The sequence below is a fragment of the Microcaecilia unicolor genome, chromosome 6 (genome assembly GCF_901765095.1).
Source record: "Microcaecilia unicolor chromosome 6, aMicUni1.1, whole genome shotgun sequence".
Taxonomy (NCBI): domain Eukaryota; kingdom Metazoa; phylum Chordata; class Amphibia; order Gymnophiona; family Siphonopidae; genus Microcaecilia; species Microcaecilia unicolor.
The window spans coordinates 5,238,826-5,255,349 of NC_044036.1; the positions used below are offsets into that span (position 1 = coordinate 5,238,826).

Below are 16,524 nucleotides of genomic sequence, written 5' to 3' on the forward strand. Positions count from 1 at the left end.
TGTCAAAGGACTGTTACAACCCAATTACATCAGCGAAGGACTCAGGGGCGTAGTTATCAATGTGGGTTTCGGATGACGTGTTATTGTACCACTAACCTGCGCTACTTTAGAAAAAGTCCCATTTTATGCAATAAAACTGAGGTTAACAGCGCATCTTAATGGTAGCCCATGTTGATAACTTCCCCCCTCAGTGATCAGCTAGATCAACTGCATCAGCCAAGGACTCTGGCCAGAAAGATTCTAAAGATTGTTTACCTTATGACAGTCACTTAGGTGGGTAAATGCTGCTGAATACTGATGATACTGCCCGGGTGGTCCAGGAGTGGAGCTTGGATGGATCCAGCACCAAACTGGTTAGCGGCAATATTCGGTCCACCAACCAGTTAAATAAGTCAATAAAATGGCTGTCCTAATGGCGAACTAGTCTGAATATGGGCTGCTGTGCAGTTATCTTCTGGATGAACACAGTGACAGGACATATCCGGGCTCAACTGCTGACCACCAAGGGATGAATATTACCCCCAATATTTTTGACTGGATGCCAGCACTGCCTGTTTTTTTTCCTGAAAGTTAGTAGGTCAATATTAATGTATTTTATTTGTGCTAAAAGCCGATAGGTTAGTATCAATGTCCTTGATTGGCTGTTAGTATTTGATTGGAAGTTCCTGATGAAAGTCTGAAGATACAGTTGAGAATACCACAGCAGAGATATACAATAAGCAGTGATTATGAATGCCCGATGCTTTTTGTGTGGGGTTTTTTTTTTTTTTAGAAAAACGAAGACCTCCATCTGATGCTGAAAGAAGAGGAGTCTTTTGGAGCAATGAATAAAAGAGAATAATTAGTCTACTATTATATTTCAGAAGGCTTAATTTCGGAGGCCCTTTTCCTCCCCATTAATTATTTAGAGCATTGTGAGAAAGTAGTGAGATGTCATGTTGAAGATATTTTATTCTTGCCGTAGTAGGTCATTTTATAAAATCATTTGTCACGTATTCAAAGATGGAACTAGGTTTGTGAGCCTAGGAGTGGCAGCAGCAGGCAAAACCACCCCACACAGGACTAAAACAGAACTCTGACAGGGACGGCTAGACTTCACCTGCACTTAGCCGCCCTTCCCCAGGAGTTGAGCCCCTGGGTGCAGGTGGCCGGCAGGACTTGCAGGACAGGGCAGGAGCTGGATCCCAACAGGCAACACACAACAGAGTAGGGACTAAAAGCTGCCAAGCAGCCACTAATAAAGAACACAGACACAAGACAAGGAAATGCAGACCAGAAACAAGACTAGGAACTAAACAATAAAACCAAAGCTAACTACACACAAACAAACAAGAACCAGGCAAGAACTCAGAATAAAACTGGACTAGGCAGAAGTGCACAGAGCACACCCACATACCAGGGACTTTAGATGATGCAAAGGCAAAGCAGAGAGTTTCCAAATTGCTAATAAGTCCAGCAGCATCTGAGATTCAGCTGCAGCAATCACAAGGCAGCTACAGGAGCTGTGCAGACTCAAACAAGCCAAGCAAGTCTGGCAGGCCGGAAGATCCAGACTGGACTGGGCTGAAGTCTGGAACAGTAAACAGCACATAGACAATCCAAGGCAGCCACCAGGTCTGGCCACCAGAGGGCAAGAGGAACACAAACCAAAATACAGGCAGAAAGCATACTGAAGCACACGCAAGTGCAGTATAGTGAAGTAATCAGAGCCATGCTGGAAGCAGCCAGCACACACAGACAGAGACAGAACTAACTCAGGAAGAACAGACAGGAGCCAGCTCAGAAGCTGACCACCGGAAATAAGGTGAGTCTGAGAGGGGTCACGGCCACAGACATGACATCATTTTAGTGCATCTGGGGCCACATACACGTGTAAGTGGCCTCTTATGGAATCCCTACAGGAGCGGAGTTTGGTCAGAGCATAGGCACAGCTCACAAGTATGTGCATAGATTTCAAAATACACTAATCTACCCATGTGCTTAAATATTCTAAGCACAAACATTTACAAGGGCTCAACAACAAGGGTAAGTGTTTGAACCTGCAAGGCAGGCTGCCTAGGTCAGGAGTCTATTGTAAGCCATTTGGATGTGGGAGGAGCCAGCATTTCTAGTGCACTGGTCCCCCTGACATGCCAGGACACCAACCGGGCACCCTAGGGGGTACTGTAGTGGACTTCATAAAATGCTCCCAGGCACATAGCTCCCTTACCTTGTGTGCTGAGCCCCCCAAAACCCACTACCCACAACTGTACACCATTACCATAGCCCTAACAGGTGGAGGGGGGCACCTATATGTGGGTACAGAGGGTTTGTGGTGGGCTTTGGAAGGCTTGCTGTTTCCCCCACAAATGTAACAGGTACGGGGGGTATGGGCCTGGGTCTGCCTGTCTGAAGTGCACTGCAGTACCCAATAAAACTGCTCCAGGGACCTGCATGTGCTGTCACGGACCTGAGTATGACATCTGAGGCTGGCATAGAGGCTGGCACGAAATATTTTTAAACATGTTTTTTGAGGGTGGGAGGGGGTTAGTGACCATTGGGGGAGTAACGGGAGGTCATCCCTGATTCCCTCCGGTGGTCATTTGGTCATTTCGGGCACCTTTTTGTGCCTTATTCATAAAAAAAACACGTCCGGGTGAAAACATCCAAGTTTTACTTTAGGACGTCCTTGCTTTTTTCGATTATGGCTCAAAGACGTCCAAGTTTTAGGCACACCCAAGTCCCGCCTTCACCAAGCATCCGACACGCCCCCTTTAAATTTGGATGTCCTTGCGACAGACTGCAGTTGGAGACATCCAAAATTGGGTTTTGATTATACTGATTTGGACGTCCATGGGAGATAGCCGTCCTTCTCTTTCGAAAATGAGCCTGTAAGTGTCCTTATAAAACTTCTGCACACAACCAGCTGAAATCGCAGCTAAAACGCAGCCACATGTATGTGAAACCTGCTCAGGACAAGGTGTAAATATGCAATACTTTCTGACTGCAGCCACATTTCCCCAAACACACCTACATCTGGATCACATACACCGTACCCTCTCATCTCTGCACATTCTTTTATAGGAAGTATATAAGCAAGAAAAATCCATTTATGCAATTACCCCCTACATGTTAAATAAAATATAAGAACATATTACATCATGATTTCATTAAGAAGGAAAAGGAGAAAGAAACAATGATAAAAGTCCCTCATCTCAAAAAAATATTAAAGGAAAAACTTTGATCTTGAGTCTGCGGCTACATTGTATCCATGGACTTCCAAGTTATTTTTCAAAGGGTAACTACATTTGAAACTTCAGATCAGGCGGGGAATTTCTAGATCTAACCCCCTGCCCCTACTCTTTACTTTTAACCATACGGGGGGTGGAGGGTAAGAACATGTTCTTGTGTGATATACATGCATACATAGGGTTGAGAGATGCTGAAACTATGCACACATGCATGCACAATGTTCATTCATGGGAATGGAGGGATGCCCTATCCTCTATTATCAGGATTGTAGTTCTCCCCTCTCATTCCTTTTGGTGTGTCATGTCATCGTCCTTGAATTTCTGTCTCTTCCTTTTTAGATTGTATACCACCCTGACGGCCTCCATAGGTGGGGTAGTAAATAATAAAGAAATATGGAAACTTGTTTAAACTTATACAAGGAGTGAAGTTCAAACACACAGCAAAAACAATTCTTCACTGAAAGCATGCCATAACCATATACATAACTATAGAAATTTTTTTGTACCACGCTTTCAGTGAAGCTGAATGGTTTCCGATGGCTCTTTAAAGGTTTTGCATCCACATTACCTCCTGAATCTGCTCCTTCTTCTCCCTGATTTCATTTTCTCTGGGTTCAATCTGTTTCTTCAGTTCTTTTATTTTATAGTCCAGCACAAATTTAAACTTCTCCAGTTCCTGGTTTTTCTTTTTCAAGTCATAGATTCGTTTTTCCTAGAATAAACAGAGAAGAATAGTACTAAGTGATCATTACTTATTGTGTCCATATACTGACCTCCCTTTTTCCATACCTTCCCCTATTCCCATTGTCTTGTTCTGCTCAGCCTCGTCTCTCCTACTAATGCAACTATTAGACAAATAATCTGCACTGACCTCAAGGCCTGGCCTGGCCTGTCATTAACATGCTGTGCGCTACAATGGAATCTGGTTATAGCTTTAAATCTCCTATAACGGTGCAAGATATGAAAATAAAACCTACAGATAAAAACATGAATATTCAGTTTAAGATGAAGGCTTCAATTCGTGGCAGGAATTTTGAAGCTTATTTATTCCATAAATGTAGACCCCTTTAATCCACAGAGCATGCTCGTAAGAAAACAGGCTTCATTATATTTAACAAAGAGTATAAAACAATACAGTGAAATGAAACATATTTAAAACAACAATAAAAGGCAAAAGCAAATCGATATCTAAACAGGTGATATTCATGTCTTAGTCACACTGGATACTTTTTCTTACAGTTGATGCCCCTGTATAAGTCGTTGGTGAGGCCCCACCTGGAGTATTGTGTTCAGTTTTGGAGGCCGTATCTTGCTAAGGATGTAAAAAGAATTGAAGCGGTGCAAAGAAAAGCTACGATAATGGTATGGGATTTGTGTTACAAGACGTATGAGGAGAGACTTGCTGACCTGAACATATATACCCTGGAGGAAAGGAGGAACAGGGGTGATATGATACAGACGTTCAAATATTTGAAAGGTATTAATCCGCAAACGAACCTTTTCCGGAGATGGGAAGGCAGTAGAACTAGAGGACATGAAATGAGATTGAAGGGGGGCAGACTCAAGAAAAATGTCAGGAAGTATTTTTTCACGGAGAGAGTGGTAGATACTTGGAATGCCCTCCCGTGGGAGGTGGTGGAGATGAAAACGGTAGCGGAATTCAAGCATGAATGGGATAAACATAAAGGAATCCTGTGCAGAAGAAATGGATCCTCAGAAGCTTAGCCAAGATTGGGAGGCGGGGCTGGTGTTTGGGAGGTGGGGCTAGTGCTGGGCAAGACTTCTATGGTCTGTGTCCTGAAAATGGCAGATACAAATCAAGGTAAGGTATACACAAGAAGTAGCACATATGAGTTTATCTTGTTGGGCAGACTAGATGGACTATGCAGGTCTTTTTCTGCCGTCATCTACTATGTTATTATGTTACTATGACTCATTCATAGCCCGCTAACACCAATAATATACTAGATTAAGAAAAATCAAGGATGTAACAAAATCTGACCAGAATGATCATAATCAGCAAAACTCTCACCAAGACATCTCTACACAAGGGAAAACGGCAACATATTATTTCTTTAACACATATTTATAAAACAAAAATGTATTTAAACCCTTCATAAAAATAACATAACTAAAGGAGAGATTACGGGTATTGTATTGTTGAGTTTTAAATATATACTACAGAAAGCACGTATTGAGGGCTTAAACCACTTTCAGTCTTATATAGTAAACGCCCAGTTTAAATAACACCCTAGCCTCCACCGGAAGCCAATGCAGCTTAATAAAGACCGAATGGCCCATCCTCCGTAACCACTAACTCTTCCTTTTGCTAAGGGATCCCACGTGCCTGTCCCATGCTTGCTTAAATTCCGACACAGTCCTCATCTCCACTACCTCCACCGAAAGGCCATTCTAACGTCCACCAGCTTAAAAGAAAAATATCTGATGTACAGCCATATTTTGAATAGTCTGACTTGTTCTCAATATTTGTTTCGATAAACCTAGATACACAATGTTCAATAATCCTTTTACCAAGAATAAGTGACTGTACTGCTGGTCTAAACAGATCTTCCTGCAGATATTTCCGAATACTTCTCAGTTTTCTCATAACAGAAAAGGAAGTTCTCATTAATGAATTAACCTGATTTTCCATGGTTAATTTCTCGTCCAATACGACACCTAAGATTTTTAATTGAGCTATCTAAGAAATAAGATTCTCCATCAATAGTAAAATTTTAATCCATATTTGAAATCTGCCTAGCCCCCCCAACAGTAGAAATTTTGTTTTTCCTTTATTTAGTTTAAGATAAGCCATCCAGTTTGCAACAGTGTGAGAGTGATAAATAGTATTATATATATATATATAATACTATTTATCACTCTCACACTATATATATATATCTCCTTTAGATCAGTGGTAACAGGAAAAAGTATTGCTATATCATTCGCCATCTGCCTTTATTAAGCTCAGAGGGGAACTCATCAAACAGCGTTAAGGGAATTAGCAAAAGTTAAATGCTAAAAGTCCATAGGTATCAGATAGGCTTAGCGCATGCTAATTTCCATGACCCTAACGTTGCTTGATGCAAGATCAACTCCTCCTCTTATAATGCTCTGGATATCGGCTTTGATCAACCTTATCTCCTCATCCATGATCTTGTTGTAACACCAATTGTACCCGTCACCTGGAATGGCGTTGCCATAACAGGTTTTTTGTAAGCCACATTGAGCCTGCAAATAGGTGGGAAAATGTGGGATATAAATGCAATAAATAAATAAGTCTTAGAGAACTAGGGCAAGTTGTACTCACTCCTATACTGAAATCTAATCATTTGGATAGAACTAGTTACAGGCCAGTCGCCAGCATCCCATTGTTTGCTAAAATACTAACTTATTTTTTGGATACATTTTCAATTTTGCATGATTCCCAATTCGGGTCAGGGTACTCTCAGTCCATCTTATTACAGTTTGACAACTCTGGGACCTTTGAGACACTGGACCATGCTGTTTTACGTGGTAGACTTGCAAACTTTTTGATCAATCGCAGTTGTTCAGTTTTGAAACAGGGAGATAGATCTGACCCTTGGATACCAGAGTGCAACGTTCCTCGGGGTTCACCCTATCACCCATTTTATTTAATATTATCACGAGCAGGGCCGGTCTTAGCAAGTGCGGGGCCCTGTGCAGACCAATTTGGTGGGGCCCCATCCTAGCCCCGCCCTAGCCCTGCCCCACCCCCACCCCAGCTCCACCCCATTGATAAGATTATTCAATTTTTAGAACATTTTTTATTTATGAAATTTCAAATAAAGACAAATGAAGCTAAACTTATACAGAAAAATTGATTGAAATAACAAGCACAATGTTAACATGAACCCCCCCCCCCCCTCCCCAGAAATTATTAAGTTCAAGTCCACTACAATTAGTAGTTCCAGGGGTGGAGCTCACATCCATAATTGTCTGACAACACACAGAAAAAAAAAGTAAAAATTAAATAGTCACAATTAATACCTTTTTATTAAATTTAGATATTAGATATGTATCATATGACAAAGAATAAAGTGGTTGCTCAAAGCATATACTAACCACAATCGCTCAACTGCAAAACACTATGCACAACTTTGTGCAAAAACACACTCAGAACCTTACTGTACCATAAATATTACACTGGGCAGAACCTAATACACCAATATACCACCCATACGGAAAATGCAGACCGTCAACAATATGAAACAAGGGATCATAATATCACAATTCTCATGTGCCCAATTGCACACCAATATCATCATGTTCCCCAGTCCTTCGCTTTTTCCCAGTTGTGTACTGTTCCTTTGAATTTCTACACCCCTCATGTATCACTGTAGTCACTTTTTTTGCCCAAACATTTGACGTCCATGTACGTTTTTAAAATTAGAATTCTAAACAAAAAGAAAAAGACATAAATTACAGAAACCCATCAATGAAGAATACATTTCAAGACCAATTGCCTTCAAGCCCACGTCAAGGAGGGAGACTGCAAAATACATAATTCTAACCAAGAAAAATCAAATTAGGGGATGTATGCTTATCCATTAGCATCATACACATACGGTTCCTAACCAGACCAATAATTTCTCATGACCTTTAATAAAATCTTCCAATTGCAAAGTTTCCCAAAACACAAAATTCTTCCCCTAATCAGTGATGATATATTTACATGGAAACTTTCAAATTGCTCCTAGGTCCACTGCTCTAGGCTTCAGGCCCATAAAAACCTTATGCTGAAGCTGAGTAGCCCTGGAAACATCAAGAAAAACATTAACCTTTATACCATAAAAGCTTACATCTTCAGGGAAAATTTGTTCAAGAGAAGTGATTTATCATTCTCATTAATGAAAGTAACCAGAAGGGTGGATCTAGATATAATAATATCTTGTGAATCTTGCAGAAATGCTGTGAGATCCACTTCAGAAACTAATTGATCCACCTCCCGCTGGTTCACTGACAGCTTCTTCTTAGATGGTAAATAATAATAGTTATTCAACTGAATGGTATCAGAGTTAGAAAGACCAAGAACCTCCCTAAAATATTTCCTAAGGAAGGTGGTTACCTGAATCAAATCAGGATTTTCACAAATGTAAGAGTTTGAATAGGAGCAATTTTCTCTTGGGACCCCATAAGAGACAGGGGAACCTCCTGGGAATCCCCAGCTAACACAGATAAAACAGGAAGAGAAGTCATATTAGGGGGGCTGAGCGAAACATCTACCAGGGAAAGTACCTTAGGTCCAGTGATGTCCTTTGACCCACCAGGATCAGATGTTTGTCCAGCAAGCCACTTGCTGCGGAAGTGGAAAACTTTGGTTTAACAGTTCTTTCATGCTTCCCCATTATCAGAAATAAAGCAAGCAACAAAGTAAATAAAACACCCCCTAGGGGCTCCTTGGTGCTCCAAAGAAGCAGGGTGAGCCGGAGCCCCTTTCGGCATGCCCTTTTGACCACACCCTGCGGCCGAGTGCTGCAAAGGCGCCAATCACCTGTATGGCTACGGAAAGCCCCGTTGATGTCAGGGGCTTCTACCTTGGTGTCTGATGGAAAGCAAGCACCAGGAATGCAGCGAAGATCTCCACTCTCCTCCCGCACACCAACAAGCGGGAGGGCAGCTCCACCAATCACTAGATGCCAGCAAGGTACCTCCCTCAATCTTCCCTCCACAGGCGCTGGTCACTTGTAAGGCTGAGGAAGACCCCAATCGTCCATTTTCCTCGAGTCGCGGCACCAGCATTTGAAAGTAGCAGGCTCCACCTTTCCCTTCCCTCGCATGGTTCCACCCTCTTCTGATGTATTTCCTGTTTCCGCCAGGGCGGAACCATGCGAGGGAAGGGAAAGGTGGAGCCTGCTACTTTCAAATGCCGGCGCCGCGACTCTAGGAAAAATACAATATTTAAAGGCAGGGTGACGGGAAGCAAACGAGGACTATGGGGGAGTGGGCGGCACCGGTGCAGGAGCGGAGCGGGATGCAGCGGTCAGCGGAGGAGGCACAGTTGAGGCGCGCCGCGCGGGGCCCCCTTAAGTGCGGGGCCCTATGCGGCCGCCTCGGTCTAAGACCGGCCCTGATCACGAGTACACTGAGTAAGATATCTCTGGTCCCAGGAGCTCATATATCTTCATATGCTGATGACATCTTACTGAACACACTTATCTGAGTGTTACTACATGTATTTCTTGTATAAGATCTTGGGAGATTGCAAGGACTAAATGCTACGAAACCAAGATTTTATGGTTCAGTAATACTCTGGATGATGTTCCTTCATCAATCCCTGTTAATCAGCCTTCACCACTTCCTTCAGAACATGTTTCATCTGGTATTATCTTTGACATTACCTTGTCCTTTGAACCACAAATTAATAAAGTAGTGAGGAAAATATTTTTTTAACTAAGGGTCCCTTTTACAAGGCAGCGGCAAGCCCAATGCGGATTCACCGCTTGCTAATAAAAGAAGTATCGCCAGGCTAGTGTAGCAGCATGGTACTATCCCATGTTGATGGCACATATATTTTAGCATCTACTTTTTAGAATTAACCTGTTAACGAACCTTGTTAAAATGGTGTCATGTAGGAATATGTGAAGGGTCATTTTCGATATGATGTTTAGTCGGACTTTGGACATTTTGTGCTAAATGGCCCAAATCCAAATAGCAAATGTGTTAAAGGGGCGATCAAGGAGGACAAAGCCGTAGCGGAGAAATTAAATGAATTCTTTGCTTCGGTCTTCACCGAGGAGGATTTGGGGGGGACACCAGTGCCGGAAAGAATATTTGAAGCGGGGGAGTCGGAGAAACTAAACAAATTCTCTGTAACCTTGGAGGATGTAATGGGTCAGTTCAGCAAGCTGAAGAGTAGTAAATCACCGGGACCTGATGGTATTCATCCCAGAGTATTAATAGAACTAAAAAATGAACTTGCGGAGCTACTGTTAGAAATATGCAATCTGTCCCTAAAATCGAGTGTAGTACCGGAAGACTGGAGGGTAGCCAATGTTACTCCGATTTTTAAGAAGGGTTCCAGAGGAGATCCGGGAAATTATAGACCGGTGAGTCTGACGTCGGTGCCGGGCAAGATGGTGGAGGCTATTATTAAGAATAAAATTGCAGAGCATATACAAAAACATGGACTGATGAGACAAAGTCAGCACGGATTTAGTGAAGGGAAGTCTTGCCTCACCAATCTAATGCATTTTTTTGAGGGGGTAAGCAAACATGTGGACAATGGGGAGCCGGTTGATATTGTATATCTGGATTTTCAGAAGGCGTTTGACAAAGTGCCGCACGAAAGACTCCTGAAGAAATTGCAGAGTCATGGAATCGGAGGTAGGGTATTATTATGGATTAAGAACTGGTTGAAAGATAGGAAGCAGAGAGTAGGATTGCGTGGCCAGTATTCTCAGTGGAGGAGGGTAGTTAGTGGGGTCCCGCAGGGGTCTGTGCTGGGTCCGTTGCTTTTTAATGTATTTATAAATGACCTAGAGATGGGAATAACTAGTGAGGTAATTAAATTCGCCGATGACACAAAATTATTCAGGGTCGTCAAGTCGCAGGAGGAATGTGAACGATTACAGGAGGACCTTGCGAGACTGGGAGAATGGGCGTGCAAGTGGCAGATGAAGTTCAATGTTGACAAGTGCAAAGTGATGCATGTGGGTAAGAGGAACCCGAATTATAGCTACGTCTTGCAAGGTTCCGCGTTAGGAGTTACGGATCAAGAAAGGGATCTGGGTGTCGTCGTCGATGATACGCTGAAACCTTCTGCTCAGTGTGCTGCTGCGGCTAGGAAAGCGAATAGAATGTTGGGTGTTATTAGGAAGGGTATGGAGTCCAGGTGTGCGGATGTTATAATGCCGTTGTATCGCTCCATGGTGCGACCGCACCTGGAGTATTGTGTTCAGTACTGGTCTCCGTATCTCAAAAAAGATATAGTAGAATTGGAAAAGGTACAGCGAAGGGCGACGAAAATGATAGTGGGGATGGGACGACTTTCCTATGAAGAGAGGCTGAGAAGGCTAGGGCTTTTCAGCTTGGAGAAGAGACGGCTGAGGGGAGATATGATAGAAGTGTATAAAATAATGAGTGGAATGGATCGGGTGGATGTGAAGCGACTGTTCACGCTATCCAAAAATACTAGGACTAGAGGGCATGAATTGAAGCTACAGTGTGGTAAATTTAAAACGAATCGGAGAAAATTTTTCTTCACCCAACGTGTAATTAGACTCTGGAATTCGTTGCCGGAGAACGTGGTACGGGCGGTTAGCTTGACGGAGTTTAAAAAGGGGTTAGATAGATTCCTAAAGGACAAGTCCATAGACCGCTATTAAATGGACTTGGAAAAATTCCGCATTTTTAGGTATAACTTGTCTGGAATGTTTTTACGTTTGGGGAGCGTGCCAGGTGCCCTTGACCTGGATTGGCCACTGTCGGTGACAGGATGCTGGGCTAGATGGACCTTTGGTCTTTCCCAGTATGGCACTACTTATGTACTTATGTAACCATTTTTGAAAAAACAAAACGTCTATCTTTTTTGTCTCAAAAATACCATTTGTAACAAGGTTTTGTGCTCTGTGCATTTATCTTTTCAGGCCAGTTAAAAACAAAAAACGCACAAGTGAAAAAAGAGAAAATCAAGCCACTGGGATATAGGAGAGCCCAGCATTTTTAGCAGACTGGTCTCCCAGACATCCCAAAGGAGCAGTAGGGCACCCTAGGGGGCACTGCTATGGGCATCATATAAATGCTCCCAGGTACACATCTCACCGTTGCTCCCTTCTCTCATTTGCTGAGCCCTCCAAAACACACTACCCCCAACTGTATACCATTATAATAGCTCTTATGGCTGAAGGGGGCACCCATATGTGGGTACAGTGAGTTTCTGGTGAGTTTTGGAGGGCTCACAGTTTCCACCACAAGTGTAACAGGTAGGGGAAGGTATGGGACTGGGTTCACCTGTCTACAGTGCACTGCACCCACCACTCCACCACTCCAGGAACCTGCATGCTGCTCCAATGGACCTGAGTATAACATCTGAGGCTTTTTATAGAGGCTAGTGAGTACTATTTTTAATCACATTTTTTGGGGGGGTGGGACGGGGGAGGGGTCAGTGACCACTGGGGGAGTCATCCTTTAATCCCTCCAGTGGTCATCTGATCATTTAGGACACCTTTTTGTGTCTTATTTGTTAGAAAAATAGGTCTAGACCATAACGTTGAAATTTTTGTCCTAGACGTTTTGGTTTTGTTCCATTATAGCTGTAAAATGTCCAAGTGTTAGGCATGCCCTAAGCCCACCTTAAAACCACCTTTGAAATGCCCCTATACACTGTCTTGTGATTTGGAAGCACTGCAAATGAAATGCACAGATAAACGTCTGCAAAATAGGTTTTGAAAATACCGATTTGGACGTTTTGAGAAGAAATCTGTCTAAATGGTACTTTATGACACTTTTTGGATGCTTTTGTCTTTTGACAATGAGCCCCATACTGTCCATGCCTGACTGCATCATAATCATCCTGGCTTAGGGATGTTTCCAAGGACATGTTGTTTGTGTAAAGACACTGAATAAGCCTTTGTTCACTGTTCTGTGGCTGATCATGAGACCTGGGACTTTCCATAAGATCTTTCTGAGGTCTATGACCTTGGTCAGCAACATTGTATGCACACTGGCCTAAACTGCTCTGATAATAATAGGTACTCCTCACCTTGTCCTGAATTGTCTCATCTCGCTCTTGGATTTCTTTTTTCAGGCTTATAATATCCTTCTCCAGTGATTTGATGATGCCTTGAAGCTTCTGATGTTCTAGTTTCATTTTTTCTATGTCAGTGTTACGGTCTTCAATCTCCTTCTGCAAGCTGCTGAACTGGAAAGGAGGAGAGTGAATTTTCATGGTAGGAGAGAAAGCAAAATGTTGCAATATTAAATAAAAGGGCAGTTCCCCATGCTGGTATTAAAGGATTCTAAACATATATGTCCCATTTTATACAGTACTAGTATAAAAGGCCCGTTTCGGTAGGCAATGAAACAGGCGCTAGCAAGGTAATCCCCCCCCCCTGCAGCGTCCTTCCTGTCTCCCCTGCCCCCCTGCAGCCACCCATCTGGTCTCAGGACCCCCTCCCCACCAACTCTCCTCTGCCCCTGCAGCCACACATGTGCAGCGGCCCTCCTCTCTCCCCTGCTCCCCCTGCAGCCACCCATGTCCAGCGACTCTCCTCTCCCCCTGCCCCCCCCTGCAGCCACCCATGTCCAGCAACCCTCCTCTCCCCCTGCAGCTACCCATGTCCAGCGACCCTCCTCTCCCCTGCCCCCCTGCAGCCACCCATGTCCAATGACCCTCCTCTCCTTTCCCCTTGTCCCCCCTGTAGCCACCCATGTCCAGCGACCCTTCTCTCCCCCTGCAGCCACCCATTTCCAGCGACCCTCCCCTCCCCCTGCTCCCCTCCAGCCACCCATGTCCAGCGACCCTCCCCTCCCCCCTTGGTGCATCACCCAAACCCCTACCCCCCCCTTGGGCACATCAACCCCCTCGCCACCCGCAGCCTCCAATACTAACGCTGTCCAGCCGCTGCTGCGTCTCCTGTTGAGCAGCAGTGGGCGGTACAAAAAGAAAAAAGCCAAAAAAGATTTTAAACCTGAAACACGGCTCCGTAGACAGCCATCTGGCATTGGCTGTCATCTCTGCAGCCGCTCCTCCTCTCCCCTCTGACGTCGCTGCGCTCCTCTGGGGTCTTCCTGCAGGGGCAGTGACGTGGAGGGGAGAGGAGGAGCGGCTGCAGTGACGACAGCCAATGCCAGATGGCTGTCTACGGAGCCGTGTTTCAGGTTAAAAATCTTTTTTTGGCTTTTTTCTTTTTGTACCGGCCGCTGCTGCTCCACAGGAGAAGCAGCAGCGGCTGTACAGCGTTAGTATTGGCGGCTGCGGGTGGCGAGGGAGTTGATGTGTTGAGGGGGGGTAGGGGCTTGGGTGCTGTGCCGGGGCGGAGGGACTTGGGTGTTGCGCAGAGGGGGGGGGGGGGGGGCACTGAGAGCTGATAGGTAGGCAGGGGGAGGAGTGACGTCAGTGCAATCTAAACTGCCTAGCAGACCACCTCCGAGGGAGCCACGGTACCAGGCACATTAGAATGTTGGAGGTGAGAATTATTATATAGGAAGGAGGATTCTACATAATAAATTTTTTTTTAAAGCCTGCAACTGTAAATATTTGGTCTTGTTTGTTCAAATGGACAAATGGACAACACCTCCAGACTCGCCCCAATTTCTCCAAGAATGAGACAACAGATGTAGAACTGTACTAGACAACATAACACCACTGCAAACCATAACCTCACATAGAAAAAACTCTATACCATGGTTTAATGAAGATCTAAAAGAACTAAAAACACAGGTCAGAAGATTAGAACGAGCATGAAGAAAAAAAAAAAAGACGAACATACACTCAAAGATTGGAAACAGCTACAAAGAAAATACAAATACACTATCAGACAAACTAAAAGAATGTACTACAAAACCAAAATAGGACCAAACTACAAGGATACACACAAACTCTTCTCACTTGTAAACAAACTCCTAAATACTACACCGGTTACCTCTAACAACATAGACACCCCATCTGCAACTAATCTTGCAAGGTACTTCAATGAAAAAATTATAAAGCTCCAACTCATGATACCTACCAACACAATTGAGTACACAAGCATCCTTGAATGTCTAGATCCAAAACCTGAGGAAAGCCCAGCAGACCGATCATGGACCAAATTTGACACGATATCACCAGATGAAATCTCACAATGGCTTGGAAAATACGCCAAGTCACAATGCAAACTAGATATCTGCCCCAACAACCTAATAAGATCCACCCCCAAACAATTCAAAAAAGACCTCATGAATCATATAAACCACAGGCTTCAAAATGGCCTCTTTCCCATGGAGAAAGGAAACATCTTACTTATTCCGCTGCCAAAAGATGCTAAGAAAAGCACGATGGACCTAACCAATTATCACCCAGTAGCATCTATCCCACTCATAACCAATCTCATGGAGGGCATAGTGACGAAACAACTCTCGGAATACCTAAATAAACACTCAATTCTACATGAATCTCAATCAGGATTTCGGTCAAACCACAGCACCGAAACTGTACTAGTATCCGCAGTGAACTCATTCAAACAAGCAATTGCAACTGGTAGGAACATACTCCTCCTACAATTCGACATGTCTAGTGCCTTCGACATGGTTAATCATGGAATACTACTACATATACTAGAATACTTCGGAGTAGGAGGTACAGTTCTCAAATGGTTCAAAGGATTCCTGACCACAAGATCATACCAAATAACAACAAACGCGGACAGATCACCCCCATGGACACCTGATTGTGGATTCCCCCAAGGATCCCCCCTATCACCAACTCTCTTCAACCTTTAGCCAAACTTCTAGCCAATCAAAACCTTAACCCCTACATATACGCAGACAATGTCATGATTTACATCCCGTTCAAACACGCTCTAAATGAAATCACCAACGAGATCAACCAAAGCCTCCAAATCATGCACTTCTGGGCGGATGCATTCCAGCTAAAACTCAATGCAGAAAAAACACAATGTCTTGTACTCACCTCACAACACAATAAAAACAACTACTCCACCATAACCACACCATACTGCTCTCTCCCCGTTGCACAAAATCTGAAAATTCTTGGAGTCACCATTGACCGAAACCTCACACTTGATGCTCACGTGAAGAACACAACGAAAAAGATGTTCCACTCCATGTGGAAACTCAAAAGAGTAAAACCTTTCTTCCCGAGATACATATTCCGTACCCTAGTACAGTCAATGGTATTAAGTCATCTGGACTACTGCAACGCACTGTACACCGGCTGCAAAGAACAGACTATCAAAAAACTCCAAACAGCCCAGAATACCGCCGCCAGACTCATATTTGGAAAAACCAAATACGAAAGTGCTAAACCCCTAAGAAAGAAACTTCACTGGCTCCCACTCAAGGAACGCATTGCGTTCAAGATATGCACGATTGTACACAAAATCATTCACGCAGACGCACCAATATACATGCTAAACCTCGTGGACCTGCCTCCCAGGAACGCCATAAGATCATCCCGCAAATTTCTCAATCTGCACTTCCCCAGCTGCAAAGGACTAAAATACAAGCAGACACATGCCACCACCTTCTCGTACATGAGCACGACGCAGTTGTGGAATGAACTACCTACAACCCTGAAAGCTATTGACGAAATAACCAACTTCCGCAAATC

General features: G+C 43.8%; 1 protein-coding gene across 1 annotated transcript in view; it reads right to left on the minus strand.

The window, feature by feature from the left end:
* CFAP57 (cilia and flagella associated protein 57) overlaps positions 1-16,524 on the minus strand; it is a 457,479-nt gene that overhangs the window by 118,057 nt on the left and 322,898 nt on the right. Inside the window, exons 17-18 of the mRNA XM_030205491.1 lie at positions 12,955-13,113; positions 3,799-3,942 (exon numbers count right to left, since the gene is read on the minus strand). Of these exons, the coding sequence (XP_030061351.1) occupies positions 3,799-3,942; positions 12,955-13,113 (303 nt within the window). The remainder of the gene's footprint in view (positions 1-3,798; positions 3,943-12,954; positions 13,114-16,524) is intronic.